The 14182-nt window shown below is 40.7% G+C and overlaps 1 protein-coding gene across 22 annotated transcripts in view; it reads left to right on the forward strand.

The window, feature by feature from the left end:
- The window catches only part of LARP4 (La ribonucleoprotein 4), an 82912-nt gene that overhangs the window by 45907 nt on the left and 22823 nt on the right, over nucleotides 1-14182 (forward strand). For 17 of the 22 annotated variants that reach the window (XM_005570840.4, XM_074006838.1, XM_005570842.4 and 14 more), the window contains 2 exons: nucleotides 11130-11342; nucleotides 11982-12085. In XM_005570840.4, coding sequence (XP_005570897.1) covers nucleotides 11130-11342; nucleotides 11982-12085 — 317 coding nt within the window. The remainder of the gene's footprint in view (nucleotides 1-11129; nucleotides 11343-11981; nucleotides 12086-14182) is intronic. The other 5 variants (XM_074006839.1, XM_015430911.4, XM_045365221.3 and 2 more) reach the window with 1 other exon arrangement.

Consider the following 14182-nt stretch of genomic DNA (forward strand, 5'->3'; position numbering starts at 1 on the left):
GATGACACTTGATCACTGTCTTTATATGTCTGGTCTGTTCTCAGGTCCTGTGAAAATGCTTTCCAAAAATCTCCCATTGTTTAGGCTTGAACACTTGGAGTAGCCTCTTAACTGCTGTGTTAACAACTTTTTCCCCCCTTAACGATCTGTTCTTCACATTGCTACCAGAGCTAGTGTTCTAAACTATAATCCAGTAACATACACTTAGTTTGACTTGATCCTCCTTCCCTGTGTGCTGTAGTTATTCTTATTTGTAAATGTAATACATTATTCTTACTAATTCCTCTGTGTTGAACTCTTACTGTGTGTCACTTTCTGTTTTAAGCACTTTACATGTATTGACTCACTTAATCCTTACAAGAACCTAATGAAGAAAACCTAATGTTTTCTTCAGTTTACTAGTGAGGATAATAAGACACGAGGGTAACCTCCCCAGTTTCACATAACTAGTAAGTGGAAGAACTAGGATAACAGTGACTTACATTTATTAAGAGGTTCTAAGAACTTATCATATTTAAATCTCATTATTGCTGTGAAATAGGTGGGATTATTAGTTTCCATATTACAGATGAGGCTATTTTCTAGTTGTCATTCTACTTCCTCTGGCTATGATGTTCTTCTCCCTTTTATCTTTCCCTGCTTTGAGGCTTTTATAAAGATATTCTCCTGAGTCATCTTAATAGCTTTAAAGTTTTAAAGTATTTCAGAAGTGGGTCTTTGGTATATCTGGAATTAATTTTATATATAGTATAAGATAAGATAAGAATCTAGTTCTTTTTCCCATATATGGACAGACTTTTATCTCAACACTTAATTTTTTGTCATTTCTAGTCTTCTGCAACTTGTGTGTAATGGCACAGCTATGAGATTTGTTTCAGATTCTTTGTTTTCTTTGAGTTCTGCTTCCCTGAACCAATATGGCTGTTTTGTTTTGTTTTTGAGACTGGGGTTTCTTTCTCTCTGTCACCTAGGCTCAAGTGCAGTGGCATATGATCACAGCTCACTGCTGCCTCAACCCGTCAGGCTCAAGTGATAGTCCCACCTCAGCCTCCCAAGTAGCTGGGACCACAGGTGCACACCATCTTGCCTGGCTAACTTTTAAATTTTTGGTAGAGTTGGGGTCTCACTATGTTGCCCAGGCTGGTCTCAAACTGAACAATCCTTCCATCTCAGCCTCCCAAAGTGCTGGGATTACAGATGTGAGCCACCACACTGTGATTGCATTCCTGGATATCACTGTTCTATGTTATTTATTTTTATTTTCTTTATTTTTGAGATGGCGTTTCACTCTTACCGCCCAGGCTGGAGTGCAGTGGCACGATCTCAGCTCACTGCAACCTCCTCCTCCTGGGTTCAAGTGATTCTCCTGCCTCACCCTCCGGCGTAGCTGGGATTATGGGCGCCTGATACCATGCCCAGCTAATTTTTGTATTTTTAGTAGAGACGGGGTTTTGCCATGTTTACCAAGCTGCTCTCGAACTCCTGACCTCAAGTGATCCACCCACCTCGGCCTCCCAAAGTGCTGGGATTACAGGTGTGAGCCACCTTGCCTGGCCAGATATCACTGTTTTAATTATCATCATTTTACAATATCCTTATTTACTTCTGCTAGTTCTTTGTCCTTGACCTTATTTTTCAGGATTGTCTTGGCTCTTCTTAGATCATTACATTTTCACACAACTTTAGAATATTTGTCTAGTTCCAACAAACAACCAAACAAAATCTATAATGGACTTAATGAAATTCTATTCAATTTATTGGTTAAATTGGGGACAGTTGGCTGTTTTAGTCTGCGTTATTCATTATTATGGTAACTTTTATGTATTTCAGTGTTAAGTCATTTTTACTGCTTTAAAATCATGTTGGTTGCTTTTTCTTGATATCTTACTGATTTTTTTAAATGTTTTAATGTCTGCAGGTAACCACTATTTTGATTATTCCTTATACCTTCATTTCTTATTTCTATTGCTTGTGCTGGGGGTCTCAGGTATAGTAGTAAAAACACAAATATTTTATTTTAAGTAATGTTTTTCTCTGCCATTTTAGTTTTTCTTTATGCTTCTTTTGATGCGCCATCCCATAGCAACGTAAGTTGCAAGAAAATTCACATTAACTTTTATACCATTTATTAAAATCAAATGACCTAACACCTGGAAAGACAGGTGCAGAAGCAAGGAATGCTATACTCCAATCCTGGTGGTGCTTTCTGCCATCAGCGGTTGTATCTTGAGTATGTCAGGCCAACCTGTAAGGTTCTGGTTTGTTTCTTTGTAGTGTCCATGCTCTTCATTTCTAAAGTTCTGTAACTTAGAAGTGATTACGTTGCAGGAAAGAGGCCTTAAGTGGATAATGTTTATCCACCTGTTTCCTAATTTATTGATGATTTCATTAAGAGGCAGTGATTCATTCTGTTTCAATTGTGATTTCTATGCCTGACAATAACTGGTATCAGTTCCCTTCAGCCTAAGGGACTTCCATTAGTGTTTGTTACACTACCAACCAGCAAAGAATTCTCTTAGTTTTTCCTTAACTAAAAATGTCTGATATTTCACACTCTTTTTTGTTTGTTTGTTTTTTTGAGACAGGGTCTTGCTGTATCACCCAGGCTGGAGTGCAGTGGTACAGTCTCAATTCACTGCAGCCTCCTCCGCCTCAGCACCCACCCCCTGCCCCAATTAGCTGCAACTATAGGTGCATGCCACCACGCCCAGCTAATTTTTCTATTTTTCAGTAGAGAAGGAGTTTTGCTGTGTCATCCAGGTTGGTCTCTTAACTCCTGAGGGCAAGCGATCCCCCCACTAAGGCCTCTCAAAGTGTTGAGACTACAGACATGAGCCACTCTGCTCAGCATTTGTGATGGGTATTTTCCATGGATACAGAATGCAGGGATGACAGCTAAAATTATTTTCCATTCTTTTAAGATACGTTCTGGACTCTTATTTCTGATGAGATGTTCACCATCATTCATATGGTTGTTCTCCTATGTATGTGTCCTTTTTCTTTGCCTGCTGTCAAGATGTTTTATTTTTGGTTTCCAGTAGGTTGGCTATGGTGTGTCCTGTATGGTTTTACTTATCAAACATGGGAAATACTAAACTTCTTGGCTCTGTATGTTGATATTCTTCACTGCATTTGGGGAATTTCCAGATGCTTGCCAAAAATTTTTTCTGCCCTCTTTTCTCCTTTCTTTTTTTGATATTCCAATTTTGTATGTTGGACTGATTGATGTCACTGAGATTCTGTTCATTTTTCTTCAACCTGTTTTTGTTGCTTTTGTTCTCCAGATAGGATAGTTTCTGTGGATTTGGGTTCATCTTTAAGTTCACCTTACTTTTCTTTTGCTGTCCCCAGTGTGATAGGACTGTCTAGTGAATATTTTAGATGCTGTATTCTAGAGTTTCCATTTTAAAAAACATTTCTTCTCTCTCTGTTGTGATTTCTCCTTAATTTCAATTTATTAGAAACATAAATGTTATCCATGAATACATGTACTTGAAAGAGCTGTATTAAAATCTTTGTCTGCAGTTTAACATCTGAGTCATCTTGGAGTCCTTATTTTCACTCCCATTTTTTGATTCTTTTTCACCTGCAGTTCCATGCCCTGAAATAGTTCTTTCATTGCTGTTTTCTTCTTTTTTTTTTTTTTGAGATGGAGTCTGGCTCTGTCACCCAGGCTGGAGTGCAGTGGCACGAACTCGGCTGACTGCAAGCTCCACCTCCCAGGTTCACGCCATTCTCCTGCCTCAGCCTCCTGAGTAGCTGGGACTACAGGTGCCCGCCATCATGGTCGGCTAATTTTTTTGTGTGTGTTTTTTAGTAGGGATGGGGTTTCACCGTGTTAGCCAGGATGGTCTCGATCTCCTGACCTCATGATCTGCCCTCGGCCTTCCAAAGTGCTAGGATTACAGGCGTGAGGCACTGCGCTCGGCCAAGTGCTGTTTTCTTGACTAGTGGAGAGTGTGTGTGTGTGTGTGTGTGTGTGTGTGTGTATGTGTGTGTGTAGACGGAGTCTCGCTCTGTTGTCCAGGCCGGAGTGCAGTGGAGTGATCTCGGCTCACCACAACCTCTGCCTCCTGGGTTTGAAGCGATTCTCCTGCCTCAGCTCGGCTAATTTTTGTATTTTTAGTAGAGACGGGGTTTCACTATGTTGGCCAGGCTGGTCTTGAACTCCTGACCTTGTGATCCGCCCGCCTCGACCTCCCAAAGTACTGGGATTGGAGGCGTGAGCCACCACACCCGGTCTAGTGGAGTATGTTTTTAAAATAATGCTGTTTACTTGATTTTAGTTCCTTAGGGGACATTTTAACATAGTGTACTATAATGTATGACATTACTTAGGTAAAAGCAATAGCCATAGTTATTATTTAGGTCTTATTAAAGTCAGTTTGTCAAGGTTGGCCATAATTGATTTCTTATTGTTTGACTGGTTGCAATTTTAGGAGTGGAGGAGGGTTCCTGGCCTATGATTGTAAGAATCATAGACTGTATCTTTCATACATTCATGGAAGTGGTAATTTTATGCTTTCACATGTGTTATTTCATTTGATATTCCCAGCAACTTGGTGTGCCTTTGGTTTCTAATCTAACCTTCCTACGTCTTCATATTATATAGCTTGAGCATCCCAAATCCTAAATTTGAATTGCTCCAAAATCAAAAAGGTTTTGAGTACTAACATGCTGCTTAATGGAAATCCTCATTAGAGCCTTTTGGATTTTCGGATTTGGGGTGCTCAACTGGAAAATACAATGCGAATATTCCTAAATACAAAAAAAAAGCTAGTACCAAGCATTTTGGGTAAGGCGTACTCAGCCTGTGGTTTTATTAAAAGGGTCAGCAAACATTTTCTTTAAAGAGCCAAACAGTGAATATTATAGATGTTGATGGGCATGTAATTCCTGTTGCAGCAACTTGTAGGGTAAAAGCAGCCACAAGCAATGCATAAAATGGTCTGCTTTATAAATTTACCAAGTGTTAAAGCATTTTTTTCCTTTTTTTTTTTTTTTTTTGAGACGGAGTCTCGCTCTGTCGCCCAGGCTGGAGTGCAGTGGCTGGATCTCATGAGGCTCACTGTGCAAGCTCCGCCTCCCGGGTTTACGCTATTCTCCTGCCTCAGCCTCCCGAGTAGCTGGGACTACAGGCGCCAGCCACCTTGCCCGGCTAGTTTTTTGTATTTTTTTAGTAGAGACGGGGTTTCACCATGTTAGCCAGGATGGTCTCGATCTCCTGACCTCGTGATCCGCCCGTCTCGGCCTCCCAAAGTGCTGATATTACAGGCTTGAGCCACCGCGCCCGGCCATTTTTTTCCTTTTTAATCTTAATATAGGAATTTGAAGCATATGAAGATAAAATGGTATAATTAGTTACTGTTTACCCATTATCCATCCAATTTTTTTCCCCCAATTTTATTTATTTTATTTTATTTTGTAGAGACAGGGTCTCACTTTGTTGCGCAGGCTGGAGTACGGTGTGCGTGATCATAGCACACTGCCACCTTGAACTCCTGGGCTCAAGGCATCCTTCTGCCTTCAGAGTAGCTAATTATTGTTTGTTTGTTTGTTTGTTTTTGTGGAGACAGGGTCTTACTATCTTCCCTGGCTGGTCTCAAACGCCTGACTCAAGTGATTTCCGACATTGACCTCCCAAAGTGTTGTGATTACAGGCGTGAGCCACCGCGCCCAGCTCTGCACCCCCGCACCCTTTTCTTCCTTTTTTTTTTTTTTTGAGACGGAGTGTTGCTCTGTCGCCCCGTCTGGAGTGCAGTGGCACAATCTCAGTGCACTGCAGCCTCTTCCTCCCAGGTTCAAACAGTTCTCTGCCTCAGCCTCCCTAGTAGCTGGGATTACAGGCACCCACCACCATACCTGGCTAACTTTTGTATTTTTAGTAGAGATGGGGTTTCACCATCTTGGACAGGTTGGTCTTGAATTCTTGACCTTATGATCCTCCCGCCTTGGCCTCCCAAAATGCTGGGATTACAGGCGTGAGCCACCATGCCTGGCCCCAGCCTCCACTTTTTAAATTTTGGCAAAATACACATAAAATGTACTATCTTAACTGTTCTTATTTTTGTTTGTTTTCTTTTCTTTTTCCCCCCATCTTAACTGTTTTTGAGTGTATGGTTTAGTGCTATTAAATACATTCACAATGATTTGCAGCCATCACTGCCATCTATCTCCAGAACTCTTCTTATAAGACTGGAACTCTATAGATGTTACCCAATTTTAACAGTTAGTGGAAAATGGCCATTCTTATTTCCTCTATATTCCCACTCATTTCTCCACAACCCCAGTCATCTTGAAGCAAATTTCAACCTTAATTTCAGATTTCATCCATAAATAAATTAAAATTTGTATCTCTAACAAGAGGGATTCTTTCCCTTTTTTTGAGACGGAGTCTTGCTCTTTCGCCCAGGCTGGAGTAAAGTGATGTGGTCTCAGCTCAGTGCAACCTCTGTTCCCCTGGGTTCAAGCAATTCTCCTGCTTCAGCCTCCTGAGTAGCTGGGATTACAGGCACCCACCACCACGCCTGGCTAATTTTTGTATTTTTAGTAGAGACGGGGTTTCATCATGTTGGCCAGCTGGTCTCAAACTTCTAACCTCAGGAGATCTGCCTGCCTCGGCCTCCCGAAGTGCTAGGATTACAGGCGTGAGCCACTGCACCCGGCTGGGATTCTTTAATACCTGGTGACAATATCATCATTAGACTTTAAAAAATGAACAATGTCTTGAACATCATCAAATACCTAGTCACTTTTCATATTTTCCCGACTCCCCTTCTTTCTTTTTCTTTTTTCCTATTTAAAAATCTGGGCCGGGCACTGTGGCTCATGCCTGTAATTCCAGCACTTTGGCTGGGCTGATGCAGGCAGATCACATGAGGCCAGGAGTCCAGACCAGCATGGCCAACATGGTGAAACCCTGTCTCTGCTAAAAATACAAAAATATTTAGCCAGGCTTTGTGACTTAGGCCTGTAGTCCTAGCTACTCAGGAGGCTGAGGCCCGAGAATCACTTGATCCTTGGAGAAGGAGGTTTCAGTGAGCCAAGATCACACCACTGCACCCCATCTTCGGTGGCAGAGTGAGACTGTCTCAAAAAAAAAGTAAAATTTAAAAAATCTGTAGTTTTTTCCTGTAACTTTGTATTTTTTTCTTTTGGAAATTTATAGGTAAGATAATCATTATCTGTCTTGCAGAGTTTCTTGGAATATACATTTTGCTGCCTTTACTCTTGAGTGCAGTTTAACATGATTCTCTCTCCCCTCTCCTGTTTTTCATGCAAATTGGTAGCTAAATCTTTTTTTCTTTTTCTGTTTTTTAAAGACATGGCTGTCATGGAAAGTAGGTAAATAGTGATCTGTCTCCTATATTTCATGCATATTGGTAGCAAGAGGCATGATCAGAACTGGGTTTGATTTTTGGGGCAACAGGGAGGATACAAAAGCTAGCTGGTATGCTCATTGGTCTGTTAATTCATTAGAGATTGCTAAAATTGTGGTATTTATCTATTTTTCGTTTATTAGAAACTCATACTCATCTTCATTACCCTGAGTTACAGGTTCTATGTGAAATCCATGTTACATGCTTGATTCTAGCTTTTATTACCAGTTTTTAAAAGTGTTGATTTTTTAGCCGATTTTTAACTGTTTTTGGTTTTGAATATTTAAATATATTTAAGGTATTTACTGTTCATGTTGATTTTGGCCTCTTTGAATTGACTCCTGAGACCTTTTGCTACGCAGCCATAGCAATCTTTTTTTTCTTTTTTTTTTTTTTGAGATGGAGTTTTGCTCTCTTGCCAGACTGAAGTGCAGTGGCACGATCTCAGCTCACTGCAACCTCCGTCTCCCGGGTACAAGCGATTCCCCTGCCTCAGCCTCCCGAGTAGCTGGGACTACAGGTGCACACCACCACACCCAGCTAATTTTTTGTATTTTTAGTAGAGAAGTGGTTTCACCATGTTGGCCAGGATGGTCTTGATCTGACTTTGTAATCAGCCCGCCTCAGCCTCCCAAAGTGCTAGGATTACAGGCGTGAGCCACTGCGCCCAGCCAGCCATAGCAGTCTTTACTGGTTACCTTGCTGTGCAGTTTGTCAAGATGTTCCAGGCTCTTGCACATTTCATGCCAAAGGCCTGGAGTCAACCAGTTCTTTTAAGTCCTTAGGCCACTTTATGGGGAAATGGTATTTTGTGGACCACTACCTAGACACAAGTAGTGTTTGTGTTGACTGGTTTTGTCATTGTTTTTAAGCTTTTTTAGACAGAGCTGTTTAGTTTTTATGTTTTAAGACAAAATATAGGTTTGTACTGATGCTTACAATTTAAATTCAGGCTGTATGATTTTCCTTTCTTCTACTTCCTGTCTCCTTTCTCCCATATGAAAATCTCTGAAAAAAATCTGCCTCCTGGGTTCAAGCACCTGTCCTGCTTCAACCTCATGAGTAGCTGGGATTACAGGTGCGCACCACCACACCCAGCTAATTTTTTGTATTTTTTTAGTAGAGATGGGATTTCACCATGTTGGCCAGGTTGGTCTCGACTCCTGACCTCAGGTGATCCACCTGTCTTGGCCTCCCAAAGTGCTAGGATTACAGGCATGAGGCAGTGCGCCTGGCTGCCTTTTCTCCTGTTAATTTTTTTTGACTTAATAGTGTGTTCTGGAAGTCACTTCATAATGGTGTCTAGATCATTCTTTCATTTCTTTTTTATGTTTATGATACTCAGTTGTTTGGATGTACATGTTGTATTCAACCGTTGATGGACTGTTGAGTTGTATCTGGGGCCCATAGGTTTCCTCACCTTTTACAATTAGTCAGTAGTCATGTGGGTATATTTTTTTCCCATAGCTTTATTAAGTTATTCTATAATTGGTAAATAAAATTGCATACATGCTTTTTGGGTATTGTGAACATTTAAAGTAAGCAGTTTTGAATTATATAATACATTATTATTAACTGTCATCACCCTGCTCTCCAGAACTTACTTCTACTAACAGAAACTTTATACCCTGTGAAACATTTCCCCAGTCCCTCCCTTCCCCCAGTCCCTCCCTTCCCCCATCCCTGGCTTATGGTAACCACTATTATACTGTCTCTATGAGTTCCACCTTGTTAGATTTCAAATACAAGTGAGATCAGGCAGTGTTTGTTTTTATGTGCCTGCCCTATTTCACTTAGCATTATGTCTTCTAGGTTCATTCAGGTTGTGACAAATGACAGGATTTCCTTCTTTAAGACTGAATGCGTCTGGGCACAGTGGCTGATGCCTGTAATCCCAGCACTTTGGGAGGCCAAGGTAGGCCAAGGCAGGCGGATCACCTGAGGTCAGGAATTCAAGACCAGCCTGGCCAACATGGTGAAACCCCATCTCTAGTAAAAATATGAAAATCGAGGCTGGGCACAGTGGCTCATGCCTGTAATCCTAGCACTTTGGGAGGCTGAGGCAGGTGGATTGCCTGAGCTCAGGAGTTCCAGACCAGCCTGGGCAACACGACGAAACCCTGTCTCTACTAACAATACAAAAAAATTTGCCGGGCATGGCCGCATGCACCTGTAATTCCGGCTACTCAGGAGGCTGAGGCAGGAGAATTGCTAGAACCTGGGAGGTGGAGGTTGCAATGAGCCAAGATCACATCACTGCACTCCAGCCTGGGCGACAGAGCAAGACTGTCTAAAACAAAACAAAACAAAACTGAATGGTATTCCAGTGAGTGTGTACACCATGTTTTCTCCATCCGTTCATTTGCTGTGGACACTGGGTTGTTTCCATGTGTTAGCCACTGTAAGTAATGCTGCAACACAGACAGTAGTGCAGATACCCTTCAGCATACTAATTTCACTTCCTTTGGATATACATAGGATTGTTGGATCATATGGTACTTCTATTTTCAACTTTTTTTGACCCAGAGTCTCACTCTATTGCCCAGGCTGGAGTGCAGTGGCACAATTTCAGCTCACTGCAATCTCATCCTCCCAAGTAGCTGGGATTACAGGCATATGCCACCATGCCCAGCTGATTTTTGTGTTTTTAGTAGAGACGGGGTTTCACCATGTTGGCCAGGCTGGTCTGGAACTCCCAACCTCAAGTGCTTCGCCTGCCTCGGCCTCTCAAAGTGCTGGGATTACAGGCGCGAGCCACCATGCCTGGCCTATTTTTAACTTTTTGAGGAACCTCCATACTAGTTTCCATAATGGCTATATGAATTTACCTTCCCAGCAACAGTGAACAAAAGTTCCCTTTCTCCACATCTTCTCTAACACTTATTTTTTTTGTTACACCCATTTTAATAGATGTGAGATGCTATCTTGTGAGTTCAGCTTACATTTCTTTGATGATTAGTGATTTTTGAACATTTTTACATATGCCTGCATTTCTTTTATGAGTGAGTTTAGCATCTCTTTCATATGTTTAAGAGCCATTTGCCTTTTTTTGTTCTGTGAACGCTGTTCATTTCTCTAACCCTTTTTTCTATAGCATTGTTGGGCCTTTTCATGTCTGTTTTTACAATTCGTATATTAGAGATACTAGTGCCCTTGCCTGTGATGAGCTCCAGTTTACTATTTTGACTTAGTTTTTTGGGAGGTTTTTACTCTGCTTGTTGTTGTTTAGAGACAGGGTCTCATTCTGTTGCCCAGGCTGGAGTGTGGTGGTGTGATTGTAGCTCACTGCAACCTCCAACTCCTTGGCTCAAGCAGTCCTCCCCACTCTGCCTCCCAAGCAGCTAGGACTACAGGTTGCACACCACCATGCCCAGCTTTTTTTTTTTTTTTTTTCTTGTAAGAGATGGGTCTCGCTGTGGTACCCAGGGTGGCCTTGAACTCCTGGGCTCATGCAATCCTACCCCCTTGGCCTCTGAAAGTGCTCGGGTTACAGGTGTGAGGCAGCACACCTGGTTATTTTGACATGTGTTTGTGGCAGGGGGGTTTTACCTTGTTTACTATGGTTTTTATACCATGAAAACATTTTATTAATGATTAATTAAAGCTGTCATTTTCTTTTCTTTTGTTCTACTGATTCTACCATAGGCAGAAATAGTATAGTCATGTAAAATATATGTTAAAATGTAAATTAAATGTATTTTTAAAAATATACACTTAATTCTTTGTTGCTATAATGTGTTCCTCTTCTAGGCAAGGATAAAAGCCATCAATACATTTTTTGCTAAGAATGGTTATCGATTAATGGATTCTAGTATCTATAGTCAGCCCATTCAAACTCAAGCACAGTATGCCTCCCCAGTCTTTATGCAGCCTGTATATAATCCTCACCAACAGTACTCGGTCTATAGTATTGTGCCTCAGTCTTGGTCTCCAAATCCTACACCTTACTTTGAAACACCACTGGTAAGTGAGATCCTTATAATAAAATATAATAATATTTTAAATTTGAGCTGAAATTTGAAGAAATCAGTTGGAGTGGGAACTCATGTTGACATTGATGACTTTTTGGCTTTTATTTTATTTTTATGTTTTTTGTAGAGATGGAGTTTTGCTGTGTTGCTCAGGCTGGTCTTGAACTCCTGTGCTCAGGCAGTCCACCCGCCTTGGCCTCCCAAAATGCTAGGATTACAAGCGTGAGCCACTATGCCCGGCCACTTTTTGGCTTTTAAACAGTGATACAGATATCTAATTTTCCATACCAAATAAATGCATATGACTAAGAGTTGAGCTATTAGAGTGCATAATTTTATTCCATAAAATTTGCTGAGTGAATTGAAAGAAGAGACTGAAAAAGTTGCGTGGTTTTAAATGCATTTTAATGTTGCGAAATGTCAGACCAGAACATTCTTTATTAAGTTATGAATTATTGTTCATAAATCCAGTGGCATTTGAAGTGAATATTGCAGAAGTGAATCAGTAAAATATTTTAAGATATTTTTGGCTTGCAAAAGATAAATTCATAAGCTCATTAAGGTTCTTGTGACCCTCACACCAGGTTTTACCTTTACCATTAATATTGTTTAAACATACATTTTCTTCTAGGCTCCCTTTCCCAATGGTAGTTTTGTGAATGGCTTTAATTCGCCAGGATCTTATAAAACAAATGCTGCTGCTATGAATATGGGTCGACCATTCCAAAAAAATCGGTAAGATAAAAACCATAGCTATAATGTATTTTAAACAATTCCTAATGGATCTTAAGGCATTAATAGCAATGCTTATTGTCAGGCTCAGTAAAAAGGTTTGGTGGCTTTTTTGTTTTGTTTTTACTAAATGTATGTGAACAGTTTAATCTAGAATTCATAAAAACAGTTTGACCTTTGAGTTGGTAATGCTACTAACAGACTTGGGACTCAGATTTTTTTTTTAATAAAGAGAATAGAAAACTTACTTCATGACAGCAGTCTCTGACAAATCTGGTGACTAATTTCCATTTAGTATGTTAAATTGGTAGCATTTTAGAGAATTCTTTGAAGAATAAATGTTGGGATGTATGTTATTTAGGTTTTTAAAGGATTTTTGAAATGACATCCAAGAACTACAGTGCACAGCAGACAGTAGCTAACATTTATTGCACATTTAATATCACAAACTCTGTTCCTAAGGATTTTACATATTTTATCAGTTACTTTTTTCAGAACCCTTTATAGGTGTGCTTATGTCTACTTTACAGATAAGGAAATTGAGATATAAAATATTATGTCTGAGAACACACAGCTCGTAATTGGTAGAGCTAAGATTTGAACCTAGGCAGTTCAACTCCAAAGCCCGCACTTAAAGCACTATGTTCAGGATAAATTTTTTTTTTTTTTTTTTTCTTTTTTTCTTTGAGACGGAGTCTCGCTCTGTGGCCCAGGCTGGAGTGCAGTGGCTGGATCTCAGCTCACTGCAAGCTCCGCCTCCCGGGTTCACGCCATTCTCCTGCCTCAGCCTTCCGAGTAGCTGGGACTACAGGCGCCCGCCACCTCACCCGGCTAGTTTTTTTTTTGTATTTTTTAGTAGAGACGGGGTTTCACCGTGTTAGCCAGGATGGTCTCGATCTCCTGACCTCGTGATCCACCCGTTTCGGCCTCCCAAAGTGCTGGGATTACAGGCTTGAGCCACGGCGCCCGGCCCGTTCAGTATAAATTATTAAGAATCATAGAAACTATATGGTATCGTAACAAAGATTGACATGTACGTCTGAGGTATTTTATGTAGACATCAACAGATAATCTCAATATTTCGTGTATGTTATGGCTTCTTGTTGTTGTTTTGGGGGTAGAGACGGGGTCTGCTTATGTTGCCTGGGACTGGTCTTGAACTCCTGGGCTCAAAGCAGTCGTCCCACCTTGACCTCCCAAATTGCTAGGATTACAGGCATGATACTATGTCTTTTAACAGAATATAAGTAACCAAAGAATAAAGGACTGATATATAGTCATTTTGATTTATTTAATAGTTTCACATTTGTTATTTCTCATTTGCTGTTTTGTGAGACTCTTGGTTTTTGAGGGTTTTTCCTAATAGTTTATATTCAGTGCCACTCAGTCTTTTGCCAGATTCGATCCTCCTAATTATTTCTTTTTGGAAAGGAGACCATCTGGAGTATGTTTTTCCAAGATGACTTCTAGGAACTTAGTCCTTTTTTGACAGGCTTTTCTGAAACTTGTTTTACTGGAGAAATGAGCCCCAACAGAATGAAAAAATATTCTTCTCACTGGAAACATTATGTACTACCCTTTAATAGTCAGAGTTTTTGGACTGCTCTTGACAGACACAATTGGTTAAAGCAATTGAAGATCATTTTCAAGTGTTAGAAAAATTTTACTACTAAGAATAAACACAGGCCGAGGTCCGTGGATCACCTGAGCTCAGGAGTTCAAGAGCAGCCTAGGCAACATGATGAAACACCACCTCTAACAAAAATACAAAAATTAGCTGGGCGTGGTGGTATAGTGCACGCCTGAAGTCCCAACTACTCAGGAGGCTGAGGAATGAGAATTGCTTGAGCCTGAGAAGCGGAGGTTGCAGTGAACTGAGATTACACCACTGCACTCCAGCCTGGGCGACAGTGAGACTCTGTTATTCTCTGCCGCCATCCGCTCTCACCCTTCCCTGCTCCCCCCGTCTGAAAAATAAAGGTACTGATATTTGCAGTTGCTTGACTCTGAAATACTTTAGATAGCTCCATGGTTATTTCTTTATTGTTACCTTTTATCCGTTGTACCTTTTTGGTGACAGGGATGAAATTATAGTAAGAA

This window comes from Macaca fascicularis, chromosome 11 (genome assembly GCF_037993035.2).
Source record: "Macaca fascicularis isolate 582-1 chromosome 11, T2T-MFA8v1.1".
Classification (NCBI taxonomy): Eukaryota; Metazoa; Chordata; class Mammalia; order Primates; family Cercopithecidae; genus Macaca; species Macaca fascicularis.